The sequence below is a fragment of the Myiozetetes cayanensis genome, unplaced genomic scaffold, assembly GCF_022539395.1.
Source record: "Myiozetetes cayanensis isolate MyiCay16 unplaced genomic scaffold, myiCay2020 scf3, whole genome shotgun sequence".
Classification (NCBI taxonomy): domain Eukaryota; kingdom Metazoa; phylum Chordata; class Aves; order Passeriformes; family Tyrannidae; genus Myiozetetes; species Myiozetetes cayanensis.
Window position 1 is genome coordinate 70,057,479 of NW_026087521.1, and position 26,604 is coordinate 70,084,082.

Below are 26,604 nucleotides of genomic sequence, written 5' to 3' on the forward strand. Positions count from 1 at the left end.
ATGTTTTCATTCAGGTATGAAACATACTGGCAGTACAGAAGGCTTTGAATCAAAATTCCAAGAGACTTAGGTATCAGTTGAGATCTAGATCTAGGCTTCCTATTTTCATATATTTGATCAAAATCACGGAAGAAGACTCTGAAAAAGTATGAGTCAACCCTGAATGTTAGTGACTTCTCAGCAGAAAACCTCCTACTGTGCCAATATTACTTAAATTAGTGCCAGTTTCTTTCCTACAAATACAGAAGTCAAAACATTCTGATTTGACCTCCTTGGGACGATTTTTTGAACAAAAATGTCATTAATTCATTAAACAACAAGAAAACACTCAGCATAGGGACAAAGCTCTTTTTTATCGCTTCTTCCCCAGGGTGAGGGCACATTGCCCCACACAGGTTCAAAATGTTCCTGTTTGTTGAGCAGGAATAGTGAACTGGGTGCTTTGGGCCACCAAATTTTGTTCTGCATCTCAAAAGCTTGACTAAGATATGGGTTGAGCCCCAATCCTGATGAAAGGGTAAATGAGGCTGCAGTTAAATGAGAGAATTTGGCAGTAGGTTATTCACAGGCTGCTGTTGGTGGCTGAGAGGGATCAAAACTCCCTGATAAATAAAAATAAATGTGAGTGGATGGAAACTGGCCAGAAATACCCAGTCAGGCATTCTTAGTTTTTTGGGAAGAGTTTGAAATGGTTGTGTTCTCAAAACTGTGTCCTGCAGGAGCCTGTTCTTCCATGCTGGACAAAGAGCAGGGCAGAGGAAGGAGGAGGTGGTCGCTAAAGGCAAGGGAGGATGTGTCTGCTCTGCTACCTCCTTGCTCCTGTGAGGCCACAGAGGTCTTTGTTCAGAGAACTTTTAAGTACTGGGCAGGAGAAAGTAAAAGCACAACTTTCCTTGTCAGGCCCACCAAGACTGTCCTTTTTTTGTCATCGAGAACCAAATCCTAAATACCTAGCAAGTAAAGATTTCCTGGTCTTTAGTTTCAAATGTGGTATTCCAAGACAGACCCATCAAAATTTTGGGTATTTCGTGGTTGCTAATAAAGGCTGAATTTTTATCTACTACTGTTTAACCTTGAGTGTTTCAGAACCCTTTACAAGATAAGGTTTAATCAGAGATCACTCACCTGTCAGGGACACACTTATATTGCTGAAGTAGACTTTGAATTTCAAGGCAGTAATTGAAAATGGCTGTGGCATTTGCATGAAAAATGTCAGGCAAATATGTTGGATAGCATATGGAGAACTGATTGTACTTATTTTAAGATCATCTTGATAGGGGATGAATCAGAAGAGCCATAGGTGTTTAAAGGAAGTCTCCAAAAGTCTCTCCACAAGTAGGAGACTGTTTTATGTCAGGCCAGATGTTTAATGCTAGACATGCAAACTTCTATTAATGGGGGAAAGGATGGGAAGCCCTGAATGTCAGGCATCTGGGACTGAAAAATCACAGCAAAAGGGACGTTCAGGACTTGTATCGGTGGCAAGGGAGAGACTGTGCTCCCATCAGCAACCCTGATGTATGGGAGGAGTTAACCATGAGCACTGGGGTCAAAGGAGGTGCTGTTTGGTTTACATGAACCATGTGTTGTGGGGAATGATAATATCTCACTGAAGGTCCTTTGGAACCTTTAAAATTACTCCAGTTAATGGTTGTGAGGAGCAGACACCCGATGACCCCTTCAGGAGAACAAGGTTGGAGTTGGCACCACTGTGCCCTCTAATAATCAGTGCTTCTTGTTGCTTTGAAGATTCTTTGTATTTGAAGGGTCTCTGGTGTCATAGAGAAGTGCAGGTTTGTGTAAGGCAGTTGAGTTCCTTTGAAATGAGGAACTGGCCTCCCCTTTCATTTCCATACATGGCTTTCATAAACCAACTCAAAGAAAAGAAAGTGGCATTCTTTCCATTTATTTCAGCTAGACTTAGGGCAAGCCTTTAAATTGCTGTGATCTACCAGGAAGGTGAAGAGGGACAGAATTTCAGTGTTGTTTGAAACAAGCTATGTCTGTCCTCTGTGTATATCCTATAACTCTACCTTAAAAATTCTGGAAATGGACAAATTTTAATTGAAAAATCCTTTAGAATCTTGGAGGAGAACAGCTATAAATGTGTAAAGCGTATTATTCTGTGGCTATTTTTAGGAGAAATCCAACAGATTACTCAAGGGATGTCTTTTTTAAATGGTTTACTATATTCTCTTTTTCTGATAAACCCTCAGAAGTCTTGATAGGATGGATATCTCTTGTGCCATGCAGCAACCAAGGGCATAGTCCTGTGCAGTTTTTTTGCTTTCAAGAACTTTCAATCCCTAGTGATAGAGCAGGGACCAGTGATAGCACAAATAAAGAGGGAAGGGGCACATTGCACAACAAACACAGCCAAACGGAGACACAACCCGAGTCTTGACGGGACGAAAGGGCAGGGTCTGTCTAGTGCTGAGCAAAGGGGAAAGCCACTTCAATGCCAACATGGCCACGTGCAGGAGCTTTGTGGAATGAGCTGGTGGAGACTGTTGTGTCAGGCGGTGCTGTCCCCTCTCCAGAAATAACCTAACCCATAACCTGTTCGCGTGCTGACAGCCGGGAGGCACGGTGGTTCTTTCCTGAAAGATTGCTCTGACTCTCAAGATGTCTACCTCTGCCTTTTCTCTGCTTTTCCAGATGTTGTCACCCCAAATGGCTTGAACATTAAGAAATTTTCAGCAATGCATGAGTTTCAGAATTTGCATTCCATGTACAAGGCTAGGATCCAAGAGTTCATTCGAGGTCATTTCTATGGGTATGCTTTTACTTTTCAAAAATTAGCAACGGTTGTCCGACACTATTTAAAGCAAGCACCAAAGCAGGAAGACTAATGAGTGCTTCATGGAGGGGCTGAAATGCTACCAGCTTCTTCGAATATCTGTCTGGGATTTCTCAGTCAGAAGCTAAAGGGATTTTAGACACCAGTGCTAACTCTGCTTAACAGACTGTGATATCAGAGAGCAGATGTGCTGATTTGTTCATTATTTACCCAAGATGCAGCTTGCCAGATTAAGGCAGTCGATTTAAAGAACAGCAGAAAAGCCTCACTTTCTTTTATGTTCTCGGGATAATTAAATTCCTCCAGAATAGAAAGCTGTTGTGTGCTTTGCTCGATTACATCTAGAGAAATACTTTGTTCTTGTCTGTTTGTTTTTCTTGCTTTCAGCCACCTGGACTTCAATCTCGAGAAGACCTTATTTTTCTTCATTGCTGGGAGATATGAGTTTTCCAACAAGGGAGCTGACATGTTTCTAGAAGCCTTATCAAGATTAAACTTTTTGCTGAGGGTAAGAAACCTTGTGCAGCTGTTGACAACATAGAGCTTGTACTCAAATTATCACACCGTGGAAGTCACCTGCAAGAATTCCTATAAGCTCTGGTTTGTGGGAAAGGAATTATGGGATGCTCACAGTTTCCACAGAGCTCTTTCTCTGAACCCTCAGGGGATGTAATGATCTCAGACGGCTTAAAAATAATTGGTTACATAGTTCTAGGGGTTAATCCGTGGCCACCTCCCTCGTTTTCAGAGAGAAATAATTAAAATGCTATTCAAGTGTTTGCCCTGAAGGTTTACGCACTAGAAGGGAAATAAAAGTAATCCTTTAATGATGCCTTTTAAAAATATCTTTTTAAGCAAATTGCTTAATTCACTGGGACCTGATAATGATCTTTTAAATCTGCTGTTGCCACACTGGATGGGAATCTTGCAGTGAAAATTCCCACTGTGGCAGCGGGCTGGTGAGCAAGCCTGGGGAAGTGGAACTCAGTTCTCCATGCTCCTGTTCCCTCAGGTATAAAATGAGTGTAATGTTTCTAATATGTTTTATTTAACAAAAATATTTTAAAATAATTTTTAAAATTCATATACTTTTAATTTAGGGAAGGTAGGAGCTAGGCCTTGTTCTGACCAAAGATCAGAGCACTTACCACCCACAGTGAGGTTGTTGAAAATGTCTCCATGTCTTCCTAAAGATTGATACATTGATTGAAAAAGTAGTAATATTCAGTTTTTGGTCATGTAGCAAGGATCAATTGGCTGCTGTTGCCAGACTCTCTCTTTTGTGCTCTTACCATTTAAATGATATGGAAAATCTGGATAAAAAGAACGATCCTTTGTTGCCAGCAGGGCTGAAAAAAATACTGATTTTCAAAGCCCTAAGAACACTTGTTCTACCACCACCTTCTGTTAGGACACCAGTAGAGCCTTTCTGCAAATCCTTCCTCCATTCACTCACACAACCTCACTTAACTCAAGTGTTTCTTCCACAACACAAGTCAGTTGTTTGGCATTTCAGGGCAACATCAAGGACCTGTTAATGGCATTTAAACAACTCTGAAAACTGGTAATGTGGAAAGTCTCATGTGATAAGAGAGAAAGAGTTGCTTGAGCAACCGCTGCAGCAATCTCTTATTGTAGCTAATTATTTATATCACAGAATCATTAAACTCTGTGCTGTTGCTTCTCCCACGAGCTGAGCCTGACTTTACTGCATTACTGCTCCATTTTGGATGCCAGCATCTGATTAGGTGTTCAAAGAACAGCTCTGCAGTTCTGTCAAGTGTTTTATCATTTTCAAGTGTAATTATTGCTCTGTAGTTGTTTCAAGGGGTAATTCCATTGGGAATGGCAGAATACCTGTACTGCTTCTGAATCTGGAAATGTTGCTGCTTCTGAAACACATTGTAGTGGTGTGCCCTAAAAAGCACATAGAATTGGGTGCAATTATTTTATTTTATAGAGTCTTTTTCCTTTGCTGCTTGAGTACCTCACTAACATTTTGGAGGTAAGATATTAATGTTGGCACAGGGTGTTAATACACACTGAGATCATGGCATGGTGGGCTCTGAACCTGCCTTGAGGAGAGGGAAGGGAAGAACCTTAACATGACAGATGACTCCTGTAGGTTATTTTCCACTCTGCATTTCCCTGTCCCTCAGTCTGAGAGCAGGCCTGCTAATAGCAGGTTTGTGTGTCTAAAATTTAAAACAGAGGCAACCCAAAATAATTTAATTTTTACTGCACTGAACAGGGCTCACCCTTAGCTTTTCTTTAAACAGTTGCTGACAGGAATAAAACCTCATTCATGCAAGGAATCCTTTGCTCCCTCCTTTAAGCCAAAATAGTTTGTGTCAGGTGAGAAAATGTGTGTAGGATTTTTGGGTTTGGTGTTTGCTTGTTTATTTTAAAGTTTATATTTCCACATCCTCAGCCGTGGCCTCTAAACCATGAGAGGTCAGGAAGGTCTGTACCAACCATACTGACACTGTGTGACATATATTTTACCTGTATTATCCTCAGCTGTATCTCTGGCAAGACAAAAAGGGAGAGTTAAGAGGTCAGAGCCTTCCTGGGCAGCCCAAGTGCACTGGATTTTCCTGTGACTAGTTCTTAAAGTTGGCTGAAAACACTTTGTGGGGAGATTTTATTTTTCTTTTGATTTATTCCTCTCCTTTCTTTGTCGCGTAGGTCCATAAGACTGACGTTACAGTTGTTGTGTTCTTCATCATGCCAGCAAAGACAAACAATTTCAACGTGGAAACCCTGAAAGGACAAGCAGTCAGGAAGCAGCTCTGGTAATTCCCGCTCTCTCCAAGGGCTCAGTGCAGTGAATTCGGGACACATGCAAAAGTTTCAGCTGAGGAACGATGCCCTTTCTTTTGGCTCTGCTAAAATTGAGGGTTGTGGGTAACTAGAACATATTTCAGGGATGAAAGAGATGAGAATGATAAATGAGGGTAAATATTTCTCCTTTTTGATTTATTTTTTTGTGTGTGTTTGGGTTTTTTTTGTAGTAAACTTCCCTTGCCATTCTTTGTAACACATTAGCAAGTAGTATTTGCTTTGCAGCCACAAAGTCAAATGTTCTAGAAAATCCACTGCTCTGGATGTCTTCTGACTGTTTCTGGTATTCCCTTTGGATGTGCCATAGAGCTCCCACAAAATAAAGACTCACTGCTAATTTATCACAGGAAGCTTCTCTGCAGGAAAAAGAAATTAATGACACATCCTCTTCTACGTAGAAATACGGAAATTGTGCTGGCTGAGGCAGCAGAATAACAGTTGATAATAATTGTCTGTAATTTTGTGTGCAGCCTACAATAAGCAGTGAGGCTTAAAACTATAAAGGGAAAATCGTCACAGGCCTTCTCAGTTTAAAAGCTTTAATTTTACAACTTCCCACAGCAAAACAAAACAAAACAAAAAAAAACACACAAAAAAAAAAACAAAGCAAGAGCAGAGTTCTTCACCTCACTTTAACTGCTGTGTGATTCTACGTAGGGAAAGGCACATATTTTGTGGTACTTCTGAACCAAGTGATGTGGCAAAAACTGAAGTTTGGGATTCATAAAGAAAAACCAGTGGTGGGTTATCAGGGAGGAATTTTGTTTAAGAAAACAAAGGTGAAAAATGCCATTGCACTCAACAGATTTACAGATTAATTCTCTGAGCAGGGGAATGGAAACGGGCACCTTATCAGGGGCTGCAGCAGTGAAACTCTGCTGCAGAAATAAGGAAGCTGGTCTTAAAACTGAGGGACTAAAATCCACAAGACCTCCTTTTCTGCCTGTGTCTCAGCGTGTTTAAAGTCTTTAAAGTGATGCCAATTCTGTATTTATAAAATGATAGAAGTCTAGTTTAGAGATCTGTAGATGAAAGGCACCGTGTAAGAGAAAGATACTGATTTTCTTGTTATCTCATTAAATGCCTCCAGCAGATGATCTCTGGCTTAATTTCTGGGTATCTGTAATCAAGCTGAATTCGATGACTAACAGATACTAAACCTCCCCAAAACCAGGGACAGAAATAGTTTAACAGGGGTCACTGAAGTAATTCAGCTTTTGCCATATCTGGGAAAGAAGGCAGGTATGAGAAATGTCTCTGCTCTCTGGATTATCTCTGATGTCATCACACAGCAGCTTCTTGGGACTTACAGGGAACATTCTGCCTGGTCACCACTCTGGAAACAGGTCCCACAAATGTACAGGTTGGAATTAACTGTCCAGCTCTGGCTTCCCAGCAATGACGTGTCTCAGCTGCCTTCAGCACTGCCAGTGGAGAGTGATGATTCAGTCCAGAGGATGTTTCATCCTGTACCCCTTCTGGAGGTGCCAGATGATGGGTGAAAGGAATGATGCTCTGAAATGGAATGTCACGCTCTGAGGATGTGGGGAGGATCTGTGCAGTCAGCTTAAAATCTAGATGGTTGAAGTGAGAGGACAGTTTCTAAAGAGAATTTTCTAATTTCTAATAAGTTGTGCCAGGGTTTCTAATGAGAACTACACAGGAATTGGAAGAAAATAACGTGAGTGCAGTGAGACACAGCTGTGCTTGCAATGAGTGCTTTTGGCTTCTGCTTTGTCTTTGATATAAAGTATGTGAAGTTTGACTATAATTCGACAGGTACACATTGAATAAATAATGTATGGATGTTAAGGAAAGTTTAAATTACATGAAATATGCAGAGTGTTGTATCTCTAGTACATGGTTATTTCTCTGGTACTCAGTAATGCAGGAACAGTAGTAACTAACAGTAAAGGTAAAACTAAAATGTAAAATCATGCAAAAATCTCCTGCTTCCAGCTGTCCTTCCCACTGTGCTCCATGGAAAGCAAAAGACCCTCTGCATCATCATCATATACAGCATTATCATGGTCATAATCTGGAGCTCCAGGATAAAATCACCTGACTACAGTCTTACATAATAGCATTAGATGATTTGAAGGATGCCACAGAAATGAAATACAAGAAGAGGTTGGCAGTTTTTAAGGAGAGGATGATGGCTGATCTGGGACATAAAATTCCTCTGCTTCTGCAAAAGCAGTCTATCCCATCTGGGTTAAGTTTTGGATATTGTGCATGGCATGAGTCTAAGAAAATATGGTGATGGGGAGGACGAGTTTGGTGGGATTTGGATCAGTGTGGTTTGACATTTTAGCTGCTTTACAACTCATCCAAAATTAACCCATCAACTATTGTGTCTATGTGAGCTGGGAGAGAGCAACTAAAGACAGGTGTGTGGATTCTCAGCTTGGTAAAGTTCAGGATTTCACTCAACAAGCTTTGTCTTAGCCCAAAGTATGGATAGAAATCAGAAAGGCAGGAAAAGTTCCAGGAAGTGGGTATTTTACTCAAATTCAGAGTGCTTTTGCTGTTTTGACAGCAGAACTTCCAGTTACATTTTCAAGTTGTTTCGACAAGGGAAAGAATAATGTAACTTACTCTTTGCATTTAGAACAGTGGTTCACTGGAGTTCTTCCTTAGCCAAAAATAAGACATTTGTCTGGCACAGGCTTTATTATGAGCTTAAAACTTGGCCTGAGCTTTTCAGGGAGTTTCTTTTTGTTTTCCAAACTAATTACAACAAACTGCCTTTCAGTCTAACGCTTGTTTTCAAAAGTCTTTGAGTTGGGAAATAAGGCAGAAAGAGGGAGCTTCTTTTAAAATCCCTTGTATCTTTTTATCAGTTGAATTGGAGACCTCTCAGCCTTGATTAATGTCCAGTGTTAATGATCATGTTTCAATGTGTAGGGTCATGTATATGTTCTCTTTTTTGTAGTGACACCTGGGAAACGTGGCCCACTGATCAGAGCACAGTTTAATTTTCCCACAGCAGGAAATCTCTTTTATGCTTTGTCCTGGATTCTTCTGGTTTGTTTTTTTTTAACATGTATTTATTTATCTTCCTAGGGACATTGCCCAGTCTGTGAAAGAAAAGTTTGGAAAGAAGCTCTACAATGCCCTGCTAAAGTGAGTGTATGGGTTGCTTTGCTCTGCCTTGCAGAGCCTCATGTGCAGGTGGTTCACCTGTGGTGCTTCTGTGCTGCTGCTCTTTGTGGAGGAAATTTTGACATCCATAGGAAGGATGTGGGACCACATAGAGGCAAATCACAAATCACAGAGGAAAAAAAAATATTAGCATCTCATGGTGTAAAGAATCTTAATAGACATTTGGGATGTCTAAGTAACATAACATAAAGCATAAAGTAATATTTGTTAGTGCTTTAGTCATATTGTTTCAAAAGACAGTTGGAAGTGAATGGCCCAAAGCACAAGTGAGATGACTGGAACTTCAGCAAAAAAACAAACTGTGTCTGAAGAACAGAGGGGGGAAAAAAAAAAAAAGAATTGCTTAGCTTTTTTGGAAGCTAATTGACAGGTCAGCAAGTGTATGGGAGAACAAAATAGAGGAAATATAGAAAGGACATGAAAAAAAAAGTAAAGATTCATGTTGATATCAGACCTTGTTTGCTGTTTCTTTGTGTTCTTTCTCCTCTTAACAAGTCATTTGGTAAAACAGCCTTTGTGTTGATTTTGCAGAGGAGAAATTCCAGACTTGAACAAGATTCTTGACCGAGATGATATAACCATTATGAAAAGAGCCATCTATTCAACTCAGGTCAGAAAATGTATTATTTTCATAAATATCTAGTACAAATGATAAATGTTATGTTGTAGGAGGATTGTCTGTGCATTGGGAAGATGTTTTCAGCAGATATACCTCTCTCATTGGTAACACTGAAAGATCAGCTGTGGCTGTTTTTAATGCCAGCATGACCTAAACTAATTCTTTTGGGAAATTCATAGAACACATGCAGGACACCAAAACTTCTAATTCTTTTCTTCTGCACTACATGTAAATATTTTGTTGTTCTTGAAGTCTGGATCTACTAAATAGGTAAAATCAAACTCTTAAGGAAGATATAATATATTGACTAAAAACCTTTGGAATTAAACAGTAGGCCTTTCTAAAAGTTACTACAGATATGTGTATTTTGAGGTAAATGAAGCAAATCCAGACTTTATGGTCTCATTTTTGGCCTTAGCTATATGGAAGACAACATTATGTGATCATTCTTTCTTACCTTAAAATGAAAACCTACTCACATCAATGACAAAATCTCCCACTGTCTTCCACTAACCTTAGAAAATGGGGATAGAACTGTAACAGAAAATGGTGACAGAACTGTTTACCAAGAGTTTTGTCTGGCTTATGGGTTTCTTTTTCTGTCTTTAGAGACACTGTCTGCCCCCAGTGACCACCCACAACATGATTGACGACGGCAACGACCCAATCCTCAACACCATCCGGCGCATCGGCCTCTTCAACAACCGGACAGACAGAGTAAAGGTACGTCCTGCCCTTTGAATTTCAGATGTAAAATGGACTTTCTTTGGTCCAGTCCCAGTCTGGATCAGTCTGCTTCCTGTGCAGAGTGAGGAGTTTCTACTCCTGAAATCAAGAAAGTGCCACGGGTTGTTTGCACCTGGATGTAAAACCCTGCCACAGATTAATTTGCTTAAAACTAGAGGTCCAAAGTTGGAGCACAAACGTTCATGGAGTGTTGATTCCTCTCTTCAGAACAGCCCCCTGATAATCAGTATTTGCTGTAGAAAATAACCAGGGCTTCAATCCCAAGCAGAAATAATTCCTGTTTTGATTGAAACTAAATGTATGTAAGTAAATCCTTTCCTTATTTCCATGTGTTACTTTGTCTAACCACAGAAACGATCAGCTCCTGCTCTCACAAGTTCTCCCAACGTTTTTTTTTGCTCTGGCAATCTTTCTGTTAACTTTCTCAACATCTGTCCAGTCCAAGTAGAACCTAATATTTCAAATTATTCTTCTTCCAAACCTTCTTTTTAAAGTCATATCCATAGTATCTCTGACAAGAACATATTACTTGTTCTCAGTGTTTTTAAACCCATGTCAGTAACTGAGTAAATATTTTCCTTAACTTCCTACTTGCTTCTCCTTGGCTTAACATATTTTCTCCTAAATGTGTGTCTCCAATGAATTCTGGGATCATAACATGGTAATGATACACTGGATATAACAAAAGCAGGGTGGAAAGATGCACTGGATATAAATGTTGTAAAAAATTCCCCAGAACTGGAACTAGACAACTGCTTGAAAATTAGAAAGCAAATAGTACAAAACACTGCAGACACCTCTTCCTGATTCTCAGCAGACTTGGTTGTCTTGGCATATGTCAGGTTTATAGAAAACTGTTGTTACCACTGGAAAATTACCTGCTGCATGAACAGGCTTAATTCTTAATATTCTTAATGAGCTGAATGTCATGGACAAAAAAAGCTTCAGAAGGAAAACAAATTTTGAGAAATGTGTGACATACCCACTCAGACACAGCTGGCATGTGAAAAATACCCTCAGCAATGCCAGTGGAATCACTGGCATCAAATAAACTTGCAGAATGAGTCTACAGCCCATTTACTGGCTGAGTACCTTCATTTATTTACTCAAGTGAGTAGCATGACTCTGTTTTTAAGAAGGGATAAAAGCATATCCTCGGCATGGAGGGATGGCTGCAGTGTGTTTATGCAGGGAAATAAACCCAGGGGAGTTTAAACCATTTTCCACACACTTTTTCCCCCCAAAGCTGACTGGACAGATCATACAAGGCACTTCCCTGCCTGCCAGTGGAAATGGGGCAGTGACCCCAAAGCCCTGCAGAGTCATGCAGACAAATTAGCTTTAGTCCTGAGGGTGGGACATCAGCCTAAGTTAATAAGCTTTGTCTTCCAGCAAGATTAGTTGCCCTAGGCACAGGAATGTGGTGATGAGGCCATAATATGTCTGGTTCCAAAATTCTCCTTGTTCTTGGGAGATCTGTTGAGCATGGTAAATATTGCTTTATTTCAGTGCATGCTGTGGGGCTCACAAGAGCTTTATCTGCCTGAGGCCTCCTCTTAACAAGACATCCCAAATCATGGAATCCCAGAATGGTTTCAGTTGGAAAGGACCTAAAAATCATCTCATTCCAATCCCCCTATCATGGGCAGGGACACCTTCCACTAGCCCAGGTTGCTCAGAGCCCCATCCAACCTGGCCTTGGACACTTCCAGGGATGGGGCAGCCACAGCTTCTCTGGGCAACCTGTGCCAGGGCCTCCCCACCCTCACAGGGAAGAATTTCTTCCCAATATCTAATCTAAACCTGCTCATTGTCAGTTTGAAACCATTCCAACTTGTCCTGTCCCTCCAGGCCCTTAGAAATCCTCTGCCTTGGTACACCAGACCAAGACAACCCATATGGTCTTGCTAAATACCACAGCTTTAGGCATAATTCTCAATGCACATGGTCTTTCTTGGTGAAGAATGATAAAGCTGAAGGCCTGTCCAGAAAAAAAGTTCATTATCAATCCTGTTTCCAGGACAAGAATGCAAAACTTCTTGTGTGGAGGATACATTTCAGTGTGGGAAGTGGATTAGATAACAGATGACTGGTCAGAGGAGGTGTTGTCCAGATACTTAGGAAGAGGGTGAATAAATTGCTCAAGCTTATTGATAATTAAAGTGTACCCACGATGGTTTTCTTGCACCTCTAACGTTAAGTTTTGAATATCCAGGTGATCCTTCATCCAGAGTTTCTTTCTTCAACAAGCCCGTTGCTGCCCCTGGACTATGAGGAGTTTGTCAGAGGCTGCCACCTCGGTGTCTTCCCATCTTACTACGAGCCCTGGGGTTACACTCCAGGTAGGCAACCTGTGTACCCTTAACCAGGATGGAAAGATGAACACCCATTCTGTTGGTGTAGAATAACTCTGCAACCAATTTCCTCTGGAGGGCTGCAAAAACTCTTTGAGGCTCTGTTTTTCTGCAGTGCAAAGGTCTTACTACTGGAAAAATTGTGGGGCTGGGTGGTATAAAATGTCATCCACTGACTGACAACTACTCACATTTGTCCTTGCACTGCACCCTTTCCCGTACTAACATGTACTCCTTTGATTTCTGGGGATTTAGAACAAGAAATAATTTTTATAACTTAATTCTTAACTTGATTCAAGGGTTTTCAAAGAAGATTTACAGGAATGTAAATGTTGAAAAAAAAAAAACCAGGGCAAGAAATCTGATGCTATGAGCTGACAGAGTTCAGTGGATTTAATTCAAGATAACAGCTTGGTTTGAGAGAATTGTGTAACACCATAGCTAAGTTATTTACCACAAATACACACAGTGGTACTGAATCTCATGGAATTAAGTGGAAATTTCTAAAAATACAGAGAGCATATAGATTCTGACTTGAAATTTGGCCCCCATTCAAAAAAAAGGCACTGAACACCTGATGAAATCAGTGAGAACTATGAACCTGAGTACCTGTGAAGATCAAAGCTGACAAGTCCATGTTTTTCATGTCCTCCAAAATACTTTCTGTAGTCCTCATACACATCTGAAGTTGGGGTACCCCTCGTAAGAACATTTGTTTTAAGCCAATGAATCAGAATAGAAATTCTGCAAGTTTTGTTGTTCTCCAGAGCTTTCTCTCTCTAAGAGAGCTATTCAGTTCCAAGATATAACCCTCTTGCATGCCAGCAATTTCTCTTCCTCTTCTAATCTTAGCCAAGGTATAAAGTAAATGTGACAGCCAGGGATGATTTCTGACCTGGACAGAAAAGTTAGACTGGTACTTGACAGTTTTGAGGAAAACTGTGCTTTATACTTGTCAAAAGAGTGGTTTCTCTTTACTGATGCAAAAACAATTTTCTTCATTGATACCCATTTAAATCTCCCAGAAACGAAGAGTGATTTTTTTTTAAATATAGGTTTATAAGTATACTTTATAGACATGTTTTATTGTCATATCAATGGAGGCCCCAGAGATGGCTTCCTGCATTTCAAAGACTGGAGTGTTTACTTGACCTGTGTGCTGGCTTAGGTTGGGCTTAACTTCATCTGCAACAACTTTTTGAAGTCTGAGGGAACAGTTATCCTTACTCATGACCATGACAGAAATAACTGCAAAATAGGCCTATATTTTTCTGATTTTATAAAATTAGCTCCACTTCTACTGTGAATGCAGTCCTGAGTTAGTGGTGGGGTTTGTTGGTTGAGTTTTTTTCTTGCTGCAGGGACCAGTTTACAAACAGTGAGTATCAAACCCAAAGTTTAAGATGATCCTGGTCCTTAGAGAATCAGCTTTGTAAAGATTTGTGAACAGCTAATGAACCAGGCTTCAATTTGAAAGTCAAACAGTCCAGACTATATACTGGGGTTCTCTGTTTCAACGCTGCACTCCCAGAAAGTTTTCAGTGTAGCTACTGGAAAACTCAGATATATCTATTTACAAACACAGTATGAAATTTTGTGTTTAAAATTTCTTTTTCTTCCTTTTTTTTTTTTTTTTTTTGTTAACTTTTTCTCCAAATCCACAACAAAGCATTATAGTTTTCACTTGACATTTTCAGAGCAGCTCCAGTGTTACGGGACCTTCTTCTCTGCCTGTTTATTTTTCCTTTTATTTTCTCTCTCGAGGTGAAACCACACGAAGTTTGTCGCCCTGAAACGCTTTTTTTGTCTGTTTCTTTTGGCAGCTGAATGTACCGTGATGGGCATTCCCAGTGTGACCACAAACCTCTCTGGATTTGGCTGTTTCATGCAGGAACACGTTTCTGACCCAGCAGCTTACGGTAACATTTTTGTCCCGCCACATCAACTCATCCCCTCTGAGTTAGGGAGGCAAAAAGCACAACAACCGTGTCGTCACTCCTCAATTTGGTGATTTCACTAATGCAGTGGAGTTCATATCTACAGCTTTCAATAGCTTGTTATGCTGAATGAGCCTTTCCAACTTTCGTTTTTATCCAAACCCTTCCCAGGTTATTTCTCTTTTGTCTCCCTTTAACCTGTTATCTTCTTTATCCTTCCGAACTCCCCACTGCTCATACTGATGTAGAGTCTCCCTGCATTTCCCTCTAATACCTCTGAGCCCTTCAAAAGGAGCAGTGAAAGATAGCTGAGGTCTAGTTCCATCTTATTCCCAACACCCTGGTGTAAGGAAGGTGCCGAAAATAAAGTATTAATCTTAACAAACTACGTAAAGGCCAAGCTCACCTCTGCCCTCTCTCTGCCAGAATTGTCTCTTGACTGATGCATGTGAGTTCAGTGTCTCTATGGAAACACTTGTCTTTCTACAGAAAACACAGTCTCTCTCCTACAGGCTGATTCTGACCATCCACACTCAAAAATTCTACAGCAAACTAGAAAAACACTGGTTTATGTGAGTTTTTTTTGATCAGTCAGTATTTTGAAAATTATGGGAGATTAAAAAATGAGGTCTCTTTATCCGGAAATTCGAATCCTTTTGGACATACTTACACAGCACCAACAAAGCCTCTGAGTTTTGAAGAATTGGCTGAATTTCAGATAGAGAAAACGAAAATAAAAAAACTAGTTCTCTTCAGCTTCCCATTCCATCAGAGCAGGGACAAATGTTATACAGTTGTAGCTGTGTTTTAACATTAAAAAGAGTGTGTAATACACGTAATGCTTGTAAGGCCATGTGGAAGAAGGCAGATTGGACATGTGAGAGGTCAGATCCCATGTTTAATTCCGCTCACGTCCACCTTTTCTGTGTCCCTCAGGTATCTACATTGTGGACAGGAGGTTCCGCTCCCCGGACGAGTCGTGCAACCAACTGACCCAGTTCCTGTATGGGTTTTGTCAGCAGTCCCTTCGCCAGAGGATCATCCAGAGGAACCGAACCGAGAGGCTCTCGGACCTCCTGGACTGGAAATACCTCGGCAGGGTGCGTGGAACTGTGCAACAAAAGTGTTAAAAATTCCAGGTTCTCAGTCTGATCAACCATCTTCACATCATGCTGAAGTGCAAGGAATTCCTGGGGAGGGACAGAGGAGGGGCAGGACTGAGCTCTTCTCTGTGGGGACCAGGGACAGCACCCAGGGAATGGCTGGAGCTGTGCCAGGGCAGGCTCAGGTTGGATCTCAGGACAAGGTTCTTCCCCCAGAGGGTGGTTGGCACTGAACAGGCTCCCCAGGGCAGTGGGCACAGCCCCAAGGCTGCCAGAGCTCCAGGAGGGTTTGGATGATCCTCTGGGGCACAGAGTGTGACCCTTGGGGATGGTATTGCAGGTCCAGGAGTTGGACTTGATGATCCCTGTGGGTCCCTTCCAACTCAGCACATTCTGTGATTCTGTGAGACAGCCCTGTGCTGAAAAGCATCTCCCAAAGGTGCTAAAGGCAAAGCCTGCCCTGACATTCCAGTGTAGTGCTTCCATGCTCCAGTGGCAAGGAGAGATGTGACTTGACTGAATAGGTTAGAGCAACAAGCAGTCACTCTGAGCTCTTCCTGGTGCTAAAGACGATATAAAAACCTGGTGACACTGGCAGCACATGCACTGAGTAGGAATTGTGCTCCAAAGCCACCTGGACACTTTCAAAAATCCTACCCATTCTTCCTAAGATGTTTCTGGCCCCTGTGGCTCCTCAGCGCTCCTAAACTACCTCTGTGCCTTAAAAGGCAAAGCAGTGTTTTTAGTTTGACAGAGAAAGCACTGCAGGACCACCTGCTAAGAAGACAGCAGCAAAGCAATACTTCAAGGCCACAGGAGTAAAGAAGTGGATGCACTTATATATTAGTTTTGTAACTCTTTGGGACCTTTGCCTGCTCTGATACCTGTGTGTGAGAACCTTGGTGTTTATATGGTTCCACACAGCATAAGGCCCTGATACAACAAGCTATTTGTTCTGTGCATGTGCTGCAAACTCAGGAGTATGGTGGATCCATAAATATTTTTGCCAAATTCTTAAAAGCCAGGCATCAGTAAACTCAGAAATACTATTTTTCTGTAACTGTTACACGTGCTTCCTGTGCAATGATGGGTCTGAAGTTTATGTGTATACATGTGCACACCTAGAGATATCAATTTTCCTGGTTAAAAAAGAGCCAGGTCTATCTTGAGGGATAAAGAATACCTGTCCCTCAGTAAGAACTACACTGACCAAGTCCTAGTTTCCATCTTAATACATCTTATTCTTACAGGGTCCTTATTCAGCTTCTGTTCCAGACTTTTTTGCTGTGAATCTAACATGGATGGTTTGCTCCTTCACAACAATGTCTTCATTACAGGCAGCAGTATCAGCTGGACTCTGCTTAGCTGAAAAGATGTCTAGACTTTGTTCAGCATCATCTTTTAGAAGACTCTAATTTTTTGTTCCTTTGTCTCCCTGCTTAAATCTACCCAAGGCTTCCTTGACTTGTAAAGGCTTCTCTTTTACCTTGCAGTACTACATGCACGCCCGACACCTGGCCCTCAGCAGAACATTCCCAGACAAATTTGAGATGGAACCAAGTGCTCCACCAAAGGTAGAGTCTGCTTTTGAGTTGATTTTAACTTAATTTAACTTATTTTAACTTAATTTGAGTTCATTTAATAAAGAGAGAGAAAGTGTGTGTGTGTGTTTGGCAGAAAGAGGGAGAAGAGAATCAGCAAGTTTTGAGTTAACTGGAGGGAAATAGGAACTCATAGTTAAAATATTAACTATGATAAAGGAGCGACTCTTCAGATGATTTAGAGTGCCCTGGATGGGACTATGACACTTTGGACCAGCTGAGGAACTGGTCTCTGAAGTTCCTCTTAAAAGAGTGGCAGCTTCTGATAAATGTCATGGAGATGTTCTGCACAAACCAAATAGAAAAGGAGCTGGGAAAGGATGTTCTAGGGAAACTGAGGCAAAGTATTGCCTTCATCTAAACATGGTTATGTTGTCTGGAACTGCGAGGGGTCAGTTTAATGGCAGACCTTCAAGCAGTTCTTGCCTAGTATGTGTTATCACTAGTCTGAGAAGGGAGGCTGCTCAGAACCACTGTAAGAACGATGTTATTTGAAACCAAACCTCCAGAGAGCAACTTTAATTTTTTTTTTTTTTAAAATAAGTAGCAGAAAGGAGGCTCAGACCTAAACCCCTTGGTTGGTTCTGGTTTTGCAGATACTGATATTAAAACTGGAAAACTGTTTGGAAGTTTCAGGCTGAAGTCCTGAATTTCAGTGAGCATATTCGGACTACAGAATACAGAAGGATTTTGAGTTGTGCCGGTGGTTTTAAGGCTCAGTAAAGATTGTCATATGTTGCAGAAAGCAGTGCTGGAAGGGCAGCATATTATTTATGGCACAGGCTAAAGATCTGTACATACTGACAGAGGAGAACTGAGGGGATTTGGGTTCGAGGGAGTTTAACTTTAGAGTGCAGAGCACCCCTGTTCCCTTTGAAGTGTTGATAGCCTTAAAATTCTGTGTACAACCGATTGGGCAACACCGTGCTAACACCTCCAACTCGTGTCTCTCTCTTCCAGACGGAAGGTTTCAGGTACCCCAGGCCCTCCTCAGTGCCACCATCACCTTCTGCCTCTCAGCATTCCAGCCCCCACCACAGCGAGGCCGAAGATGAAGATGAGGATGAGAGATACGACGAGGACGAGGAGGCCGAGAGGGACAGGCAAAACATCAAGTCTCCCTTTTCCCTTGGAGCGTTGCCACAAGGAAAAAAGAAGCAGCATGGGGAATACAGGAACTGAATTCACTGCTCTCACCCTGGCAGGGTGTCCCTCCAGCCGTTCAGCAGTTCCTCCTGTAGCCCTGGCAAGCTTTGTGTTGAGGACAGCGTGATATAATTAGGAGAACCTTAAATGTTATTTGAGCTACACTGTTGGAAAGCCTAATATTATTTCACCTTGAAAGTAGTTTAAATGACAATTTTCCTGTGCCCCTTCGAGGTAGGAGAGATTTCTCAAGCTTAATAAATCTAGAGAATGCAACAATCCCCTCGGGAGCTTTTACAAACTGCAGATCATACCTTTGTCTACAGAATCACTCTATTAATCATAGTCTACACAGATAGCTCCATTTTGGGTATCCCAAATGAATGAATTCCTGCTTCATTTATGTTTCCCCTTTTTCCATCCTAAACTAACGTGAACTTTAAACCAGAGTTCAAAAAATTAGAGGGAAAAAAAAGCTTTTCAGCGGAGAAATATTGGAAGAGTTAAAAAAGATACACTGAAAAGAAAATGGTCTTCCTTTTTTCCTTATGCTGTTTATTGTAAGCTTACATAATTTAAAACATTTTTTTTTACAGCACACAGAAGTGTCTTGATCCAGTGGTAAAACATTCTTCCTGTGGAACAATATAAAGTCTCACGCAGTGGGCATTTTGAATTTTAGAGAAGTCGTCTCTCTGCAGCCATTTAGACCCACAATAAACAGCAGACCATTTATTTTCTGATTCCTCTGGTGTGTTTCTTTTGTTGTTTTCATCTTGCTTCAGATTCTAAGTTTGTTAACAGACTGGTTTGGGAGGAAATTAACGTGGCTTGGGTAAAGTGATTGGCAAAACTTCCTCAAGTAACACCTTCCCCTGCAGATAAACCTCCAGGCCACGGGGTAATGTGGCAACATTCGAAGAGGGGTAACAATTGCTCCATTAGCCCACTGATTTATTTCACTTCTAGAAGAGATCTAATCTAAAAAATAATGCTAAAAGAACCCACAGGCGGATTTGGAAATGCACCTGAAACTTCGAAGTGCCTGGGGAATAATTTAACCTCACAACAAGAACTGGACCTTTCGTTTGCCTTACAGGAAGCTTTTCAGTTCCTAGAGGTGCAGAGAGTTCCTGAAAATGCTCTTCAGAAGCAGATCTTGACATGAAGATGTCAAGAAGGAGCCATCCAGAATTTCTCATGCTGTTCAAGAAAAGGCATTTCCAGGAGTTGACTCAGCCTGTTCTTCAGCAGGTAGGAGGATGTAACCTTTGGAGGTGCCTTCACTACCAACCTCAGGGGGACCCCAAATGTCCAACTTTGATGAGACACCTCCCTTTCAAACACTTAACCATCATTTGTTGACATGCTCCTTATTTTAGGCCATATAAAATAAAAGTGACAATGTGCCTATTTGTGTTTTTGGCCACCTAAAATCAGTTTTAAAATTGGATTTTCAGTCTTAAGCTGGTTTGGATACCTGAAAGAATAACTATTCTCAGAAGTAGGGTCAGGCTTTTATGACAAAATTATTTGGATTTAAAAGGAGTCACTATTTTTTAACCATTTAAAAATAATTAAAACGGTGAGTAGTTTTTCATGTGAAAGTGGTGAAAGCCAAGATGCTGCCAATATTTTCCTTCATAAAGTTTACTAAATGGGAAACTGCACTTTGTGAGTTTCTTCCACAGAGTGCTTTTAATCAGAGTTCCCTTGCAAAGCCAAAGAATGTAATGGCTGAGAGTCCCAATGAAAGAACATTCAGAGGGCATATTGACTGAAAGTTAATGTTCTCTTAAAAAAAATAAATCCAGAAACCTGACATTATTGCTTGAAACAAAGGGCAGTTAAATTAATGAAAGGATTCTGGTGGATACCACTGATCTTCAGGTGAAGTTCATCATGAATGTATTCTGTCGCACAACACATTGAAAGATATATTAGTGCTTAAAAAATGAGCAAACTTGGGCGTTTTGATTTCTCCAGTTATGTTTCCTCCATAAAATGATACAGATTATAAACAATTACTGAAAGTGCCTCTAACCCCATGATAGAAATTAATTCCTCTCTTCCTTCAGCTGCCTTTCTTTGTGTTGAGGAGAAGCAGCATTATTGTTAGTGTGAGTTAACCAAGTTAATTAGCAGTGTCCTGAGAAGGACTGGAGGAAAGCTGTGTTCAAAGATGAAGGGCATGACTAGGGTTAAAGGTTAAACAAATAAAACATAGTTACTTGGACACAAAAATCATGTGGCTACTTTTTAATTACCATGAGAACTACAGAGGGCTTTCCAGTAAGAGCACAAAGTGACACGGATAATGCTGGATACATCCTTATCAGCATGGAATGATAACGAACAGAGTTATGTACAATTCCAGCTCTGCAACTCAAAAAGCAAGAACAAAAAGCACCATAACTATGAAGTCATTAATGAGGCCCTGACAGTGTAAAAGTCCCCATAGTGTCTTTATGTGGTGGGACTTGCTCAGTAGAATTATTCACATTTCTGCGTGTGTGTAACTGGGGCAGTAGGTGCTGCTGCCCATTCCCTGTGGTGACTGATACCTGCAGCCAAAAATAGCTGGATTTCTTTAATATCTCACTGAATTTATTGGCCATCAGCACCTTACAGGGGCAGCAGTGAAGTGGTAAAAGAATCTGTCCTTGTGAAAATTAAAAAAGCTTCAATATACACCTGGGTGGAAGGTGGCAAAAGTTTCCCCAATGACAACTGAAAAACTGTTTTTAATGAAGGAGTTGTCCAAAAAGACCATTTTAATCCTCTTTTCAGGTATTTTGGTGCATTTTAAATTTTGGGCATGACATACCAAACGGCCTAAGGAAAGCAGGAACTTTACATACGCTTCCCCTTACCTGAACTTGTGCCTTTTAATCCCTTTGCATTCAGAATTTTGCAATGCAAATTATATATGTCACCCTGGGTGAACTTAAGTGAGAATGCATGAAACACTCTGCTTACACAAGTTATGCTTTCAGGGGGGTCAATGCAATACAAACGCTAAAGAAATTTGAAATATTTCACCAGTTTGATAGATTGTCTGTCAAGTAGCCAGGATGATCAGTGTTTTCCTCTTCAGCTGTAAAGACAAAACACCAAGGGGGAAAAGTAAGTTGTGGATAAAGGTAAGTTCAGCCAGGCAAATCTTTCAGGAGATAGATGTGCCTCAAGCACAGACCTAGTGTAATGTGACTCCTTAGTCATATTAAGAGGGTCAGGCATCTCTAGAAATGGGGATGTCTTCTCTCATTTTAAATGTAGGAATTTTTCTGCTTGCTGAAGAGCAAAGATACAACCCCCTCCCGAGGGGTCTTTTAGTACAGGGCAAAAATTTTTCATAAAGACGAAAAGAAGGTGTTTGTTCTTTAATTGCACATTGCCCTCAGTCAAGAGGACTCTAAAGATCACCTGAAAATTATCTCCTGAAAGTGCCTGGCTTGCCCAGATTTGAATATCTTATTATTCCCTGCTCAGTGATAGTAATGTTATTCCACATAGTATTTTTTTCCAAAAGGCTGCCAGTTCTGCTGAGCTCTCTCAGATCCATCACCTTTTTCCTCAGGAGGTTGTTGCTGTCCACCACCTCTTTGGAACAGCACCAGCATTCAGAAAAATACCACTAAAATTTATAAAAATCCACCTTTGGAGGATTTTCTCTTTTTGCTGGAATACAAATGACACTTTGACTGTTTTATCTTTAGAACTGCTCATGTATTTTGTCCAAAGCACAATGCTAATGTTTAAATTTGCCTCTCTCTCTTGGCAAAATGCCCCTGAATTTTCTTTTTGTTAGCGTAGTTAGGCCAGGACAGGGGAGGTAGAGCTGAGCTTGGACCCTCAGCACTACGTGAGGTACAGTGGGAGATTTTAGGACGTGGCAAAGACAGGAGTGGTCCCAGCACATCTGTCCATACACCAGGTAAATTCTGTGAGGTGTTTCTCACACCCTCTTGGCATTTCAGGAAAGGTGTGAAAGGTACAAAATCACCTCGTATTTTGCTAAGGGTTTGCTTCACATTTCCTAATTCAAATAAAGCCTTTTTTTTTTTTTTTTCCTGTCAGGATGTCAGTAATTAATAGTTTGAATAAGGAACTCACAGCCAGGTGGCTTTAGCCACTTTTTGTCCCTCCCTGTCCTGAATCAAAGAGGGGAAGAGCATAATTTGGGCATACGCCTGGACTTGTAACACAATGCACTCTGTAGAACACTAATTCAAACTAGATCAACTTACTAAGTTGTTAGTAAATGAAATGCTGAAAAACTCCTTTTTCAAAAAAGCCAGAGTAAGACAAAACATGCATTTACCTTCTTTTGCTTTCTGTAAGGAACTAAGGAGCAGTGCAGCAGCTTCAGAAAGAGATAAAGGATTTGTGTTTTGGCTTCGTGTCTCTAGAATTATAAAATCACAGATGCGTGGTTTGTTAGTGTCTGAGGGCATTTCTTTACTCTGTTCTTTGTTTTATTATTATTTATGTAACTAGAGACACAAAGAGAAGAAAATATTGTTATTTCCTTTGCTCTGTAACATTCTCTGCTGAGCCTGATAGATAACACAGAAGATATTTAGCAATCTTTTTAGGAGGGAGGTTATTTCAAAGTCTATTTTATTTTTTTTTTTTTTTTAATATGTTCCTTACTTTGTTACAACAACCTGTTTCCTCCAGAAACATTGCCCTAGCAGGGGTTAATGTTGTCTCCTTTTGTAATATTTCAGTTCAGCACAATTAATAACTTGACTTGATTTTATCCCAGTGGAGAAAGCAAGTCAAAAATACTGATGAGAATCCCACTGAACAGCCAGGTCAGTCTGGAAATTATGTAAATAAAGTCACAGGGGTGCACAAGAATGGAAAGCCACTTCGTCATGGGCTTTTTGGAGTGAAGGAACTAACAGAAGGGGGTTTAATTGCTGCCTTGTCTAGGATTCCAGGAAAACAAATCCCACAGATTTGTCCCATAACCTGTGGAAAGACTGGTGTGCCACCTGCCCGTGCACGTGCACTTACCAAGCTGCAGCCTGTCATACAGATCCTTTCTCTGGCTCTCCTCTGGGATGAACCGACGTCCCTCTACAAAAGCAGTGGGAGAAGGGTTAAAAACAACCTCCCCAGTGCGTGGGAATTCCTCCTGTGCAGTCCCCAAAGTGCTCATTTCAAAATACAGAATTGCAGCGCTGCTTCTGCGAGCATAAAGTGGGAGGTGTAGGTCCATCTCAGGGTCTTTCCTAATCAGGATTAGCCCATCCTGGACCAGAACATCCTTTATTCCCTAGAACTGTTGTTTCAGCACTTTTCTTTCTTGTATTAACCTGCTGTAGGGACTGTACATAGGGAGGAATTTACTATATTTTCCTCCCTCTTTCCTGCTCTGTGGTCAAGAGCCTTCAATCTCTTTGCTGGACTATAAAGTACTGCCATTTACAGTGATATTTCTATTTAAAAAATGAAAAAAAACCCACCCCAAACTAACAAAGTCAAGTCACATTTCTTCCTATGCAGCAGTAAGAATGATGCAAAACTTGGCATAGAAGTAACACAATGTATTGTTCAGTTGAGATAATTAGAAAATAAAAACAAACAAAAAAGGGATTATTTTTTTAATGAATAGAAATTAATGTCACTAGAACTTCTTTCAGTTATGTTTATGTTTGGAGCCTGTATTTATTTTGTGTTGTCATTGTTTGTGTTGTCTCCATTTTGCATTTCTCCTGGGATTATGACCTTCATTTTTTTTTTCTAATTTCAAGGAAGCTATTTTTCTTGCTCTCTTAATACCTACCCTACCTAACAGCTTTTAATTAAATTAACTAATTAACTAATTAATTAAATCACCTAATTAATTAACAATTCAGAGTATCATTTATTAAAAATATTAATATTTCCATTTACTTTTGTGGGTTTGAATCGGACAAAAATCTCTCTTAGGCTTCGAATTTTATCTTTAATTGTACTTTAACTATGGACTAACAGCAGAAACTCAAAATGTCGTTTACACCACCTTAAAATCACAATATTGATCTAAGTTCCTCTTAGCTTGTGGTCTTAATACCAGCTCTGATGCAAAGATCCTTGAAATAGGAATGCATGTTCTCCAAGTGCTTGAGAAGCTGTTTTAATAAAGCCTGAATGGGAATAAAGGAATAATAACTATATCCAGTATGTCTTAAGCCCCCTTTAAGATCATTTCAGGTAAGTAAACTGCTTTTCTAATAGGTTTTACGATGAAGTTTCAAACTCTGCACGTTTTCAGCCACTTTCTTTCGCTTTTCTTCTTCCAACACTTGCTGTCCTCTGTTCGATTTCTTTAAATAATAATAATAATAATATTGCCAATGCCACTGTTTCAGAGACAAGAAGAAATTACTAATTAGCACATCCCTGCAGTCCTCAGAGCTTCTACCTCCACAGCATCCTCAGGATTTACTGCTTGTGTGGAGCCAACATCTGCTCAGAACAGAAAGAGCTCGGGACTTACGTGCACCCTTCAAATAGAGCATGGCCTGGGGGGTCCAGTTTCTCCTTTGGAAATGAGCCTTTGCACAGAACAGAAAGAGAAAAGAGACGTGTCAGCATCTCATGGCATTGCTAATTAGCACAAATACTTGGTGGCACCAGCCTCTGAGCTCCATGGGGGAGGCAGGTCCAGCCTGAGCAGCTCACCTGAGGGGCACTCCAGGAGAACACAACGAAGGATGCTGCCAGGAGCAGTGCCAGCCCAGATGCTGTCAGTTTATGCAGCCCCTGTGCACAACAAAGAGCCAACAAGGCACAGGGAAAGACTTTCAGACCTTCCCATCTAAATGTGAGGGTGTTTCCCTTCGTTGCTGCCTCGCTGCCAAAGCCCCCTCTTGCTCAGTGGGTGTTTCAGTGCACACTGGTCTGATCAGAGGATGGATGTTAAAATAAACATCCTTTATTCTCTTCAGTCAAATTCATTGCAAGGGGGAGAACTGCCATCAAGGCAAGTACCTTTTGTGCTCCTTATTTGCAAAGGCATCAGATCCTCCAAAAGTGAGAATAATGCACAAGCTAAGGGGAAAGATGATATAAAGTCTACCTTGCTTTTACCACACCTTAGACAACAAGCAGATGTGTCATTCCAAACGAACAAGCCAACCAACCAGGAGACCCAATCACTACTTCCTCGAGTTCAAAAAGGAGTTTTTAAACTTATCATCCTATTCACATCAACCATGATTACAAGACATGTCACGAGACAGGCTTTTTTTGATTCTTGGAGCCTGTCCACTGATGCAGCACATGCAAATGAAAGCACTAAGCATGAATCCTGTACCTCTGCTTGTGCTCACAGACCATGTGTTGAGAACAGTGATGGGCAACAGGGAGCATCTAACCACCCAGATTTGATTCACAGCGGTTTATTTCATCCTGGTTATGTTCTTTTCTTAATGCAGTTGTTTCAAGAACACTAAATAGAAGTATGTATATATTTGCCTCAGGTTATTTTCAAGGTAAAATCATGAAGCCCCTCTACAGTTCCTAAATATTGCACTCACATGGAAAAAAACCCACCATAAATTGCAAGCTAAATGTTTCCTACACACCAAGAAAAGTCTCACTTACCTTCATGCTTATCTCAGCAGCAAAGGTTCAGTCTTCTTTTCTCGGGATAACGTGTCACAAGATCTCCTACGTGTTCAGGGGTCCCTTTTTAAGCCTTGGGAGTGCAGGGGCCCTCCCCTTTTTGTGGCAGGGCGGGGGAGTCTGAAGGGATCTCTTGTCAGCCCTGTAGATGGAGAAGTAGAAGGTCTGATGACTCCTGAGGGAAACCTGTAGTCTTGCAGGAAGTCATGACCGAAATGATTGAAAGACGGATAGACCCGGAGATGCACCCCATTAACCAGGTGAATACCTTCTGAAAACGTCAGCCCTGTGCATCTGCAGCACATCACCTTCCTGCTGGATGATCAATAATCACAGACAGAGCAGGTATTAATATGGATGATGAGAGTCTACCCAGGATAACCTAACTTACATCAGATTACTCTCCATTGTGGGAGCTGGAAAAGTTGGTAAGTTACTCGCCAGTCATAACGCGCCAGCATCCCGAAAAAAAGTGACTTATCAAGTGTCACCAGCTTGAGGTTATTCCTAGCATACATTTCGAGGAAGCAGTCTCTTGTTTGATTCTCTAAACATCTCTTGCATCTATTTTTCTGACACACAAGCAAAAATACAAAGCTGAGTTAAAAACCAAACAAACTCAACAAACGAACAAACAGAACCAAACCCTGAACTGTTAATCGTCA

At 40.9% G+C, this 26,604-nt stretch overlaps 2 protein-coding genes across 2 annotated transcripts in view; one reads left to right on the forward strand and one right to left on the reverse strand.

Annotated features, from left to right (window-relative positions):
• The window catches only part of GYS2 (glycogen synthase 2), a 40,858-nt gene extending 21,799 nt beyond the window's left edge, over nt 1-19,059 (forward strand). The window contains exons 6-16 of the mRNA XM_050324322.1: nt 2,659-2,776; nt 3,188-3,308; nt 5,489-5,595; nt 8,711-8,770; nt 9,341-9,419; nt 10,038-10,151; nt 12,391-12,517; nt 14,353-14,448; nt 15,403-15,566; nt 17,063-17,143; nt 18,131-19,059. Of these exons, the coding sequence (XP_050180279.1) occupies nt 2,659-2,776; nt 3,188-3,308; nt 5,489-5,595; nt 8,711-8,770; nt 9,341-9,419; nt 10,038-10,151; nt 12,391-12,517; nt 14,353-14,448; nt 15,403-15,566; nt 17,063-17,143; nt 18,131-18,352 (1,289 nt within the window). The 3' untranslated portion in view covers nt 18,353-19,059. The remainder of the gene's footprint in view (nt 1-2,658; nt 2,777-3,187; nt 3,309-5,488; nt 5,596-8,710; nt 8,771-9,340; nt 9,420-10,037; nt 10,152-12,390; nt 12,518-14,352; nt 14,449-15,402; nt 15,567-17,062; nt 17,144-18,130) is intronic.
• A 2,295-nt stretch (nt 19,060-21,354) lies between these two features.
• Nucleotides 21,355-25,924, reverse strand: SPX (spexin hormone). Its single transcript, XM_050324853.1, has 6 exons — nt 25,919-25,924; nt 24,995-25,075; nt 24,810-24,867; nt 23,342-23,404; nt 22,641-22,724; nt 21,355-21,413 (listed from the first exon to the last, which is right to left on the reverse strand). The coding sequence occupies exons 1-6, from the start codon at nt 25,922-25,924 to the stop codon at nt 21,355-21,357; spliced, it is 351 nt and encodes a 116-aa protein (XP_050180810.1).
• Between the last annotated feature and the right edge of the window lie 680 nt (nt 25,925-26,604).

Coding starts and splice junctions, on each gene's coding strand:
- SPX (XM_050324853.1), bottom strand. Junction 24,868..24,994: donor TCTCCTGGAGTGCCCCTCAG/GTGAGCTGCTCA, acceptor TTCTGTGCAAAG/GCTCATTTCCAAAGGAGAAA. Junction 21,414..22,640: donor CTTACAGAAAGCAAAAGAAG/GTAAATGCATGT, acceptor TTGTCTTTACAG/CTGAAGAGGAAAACACTGAT.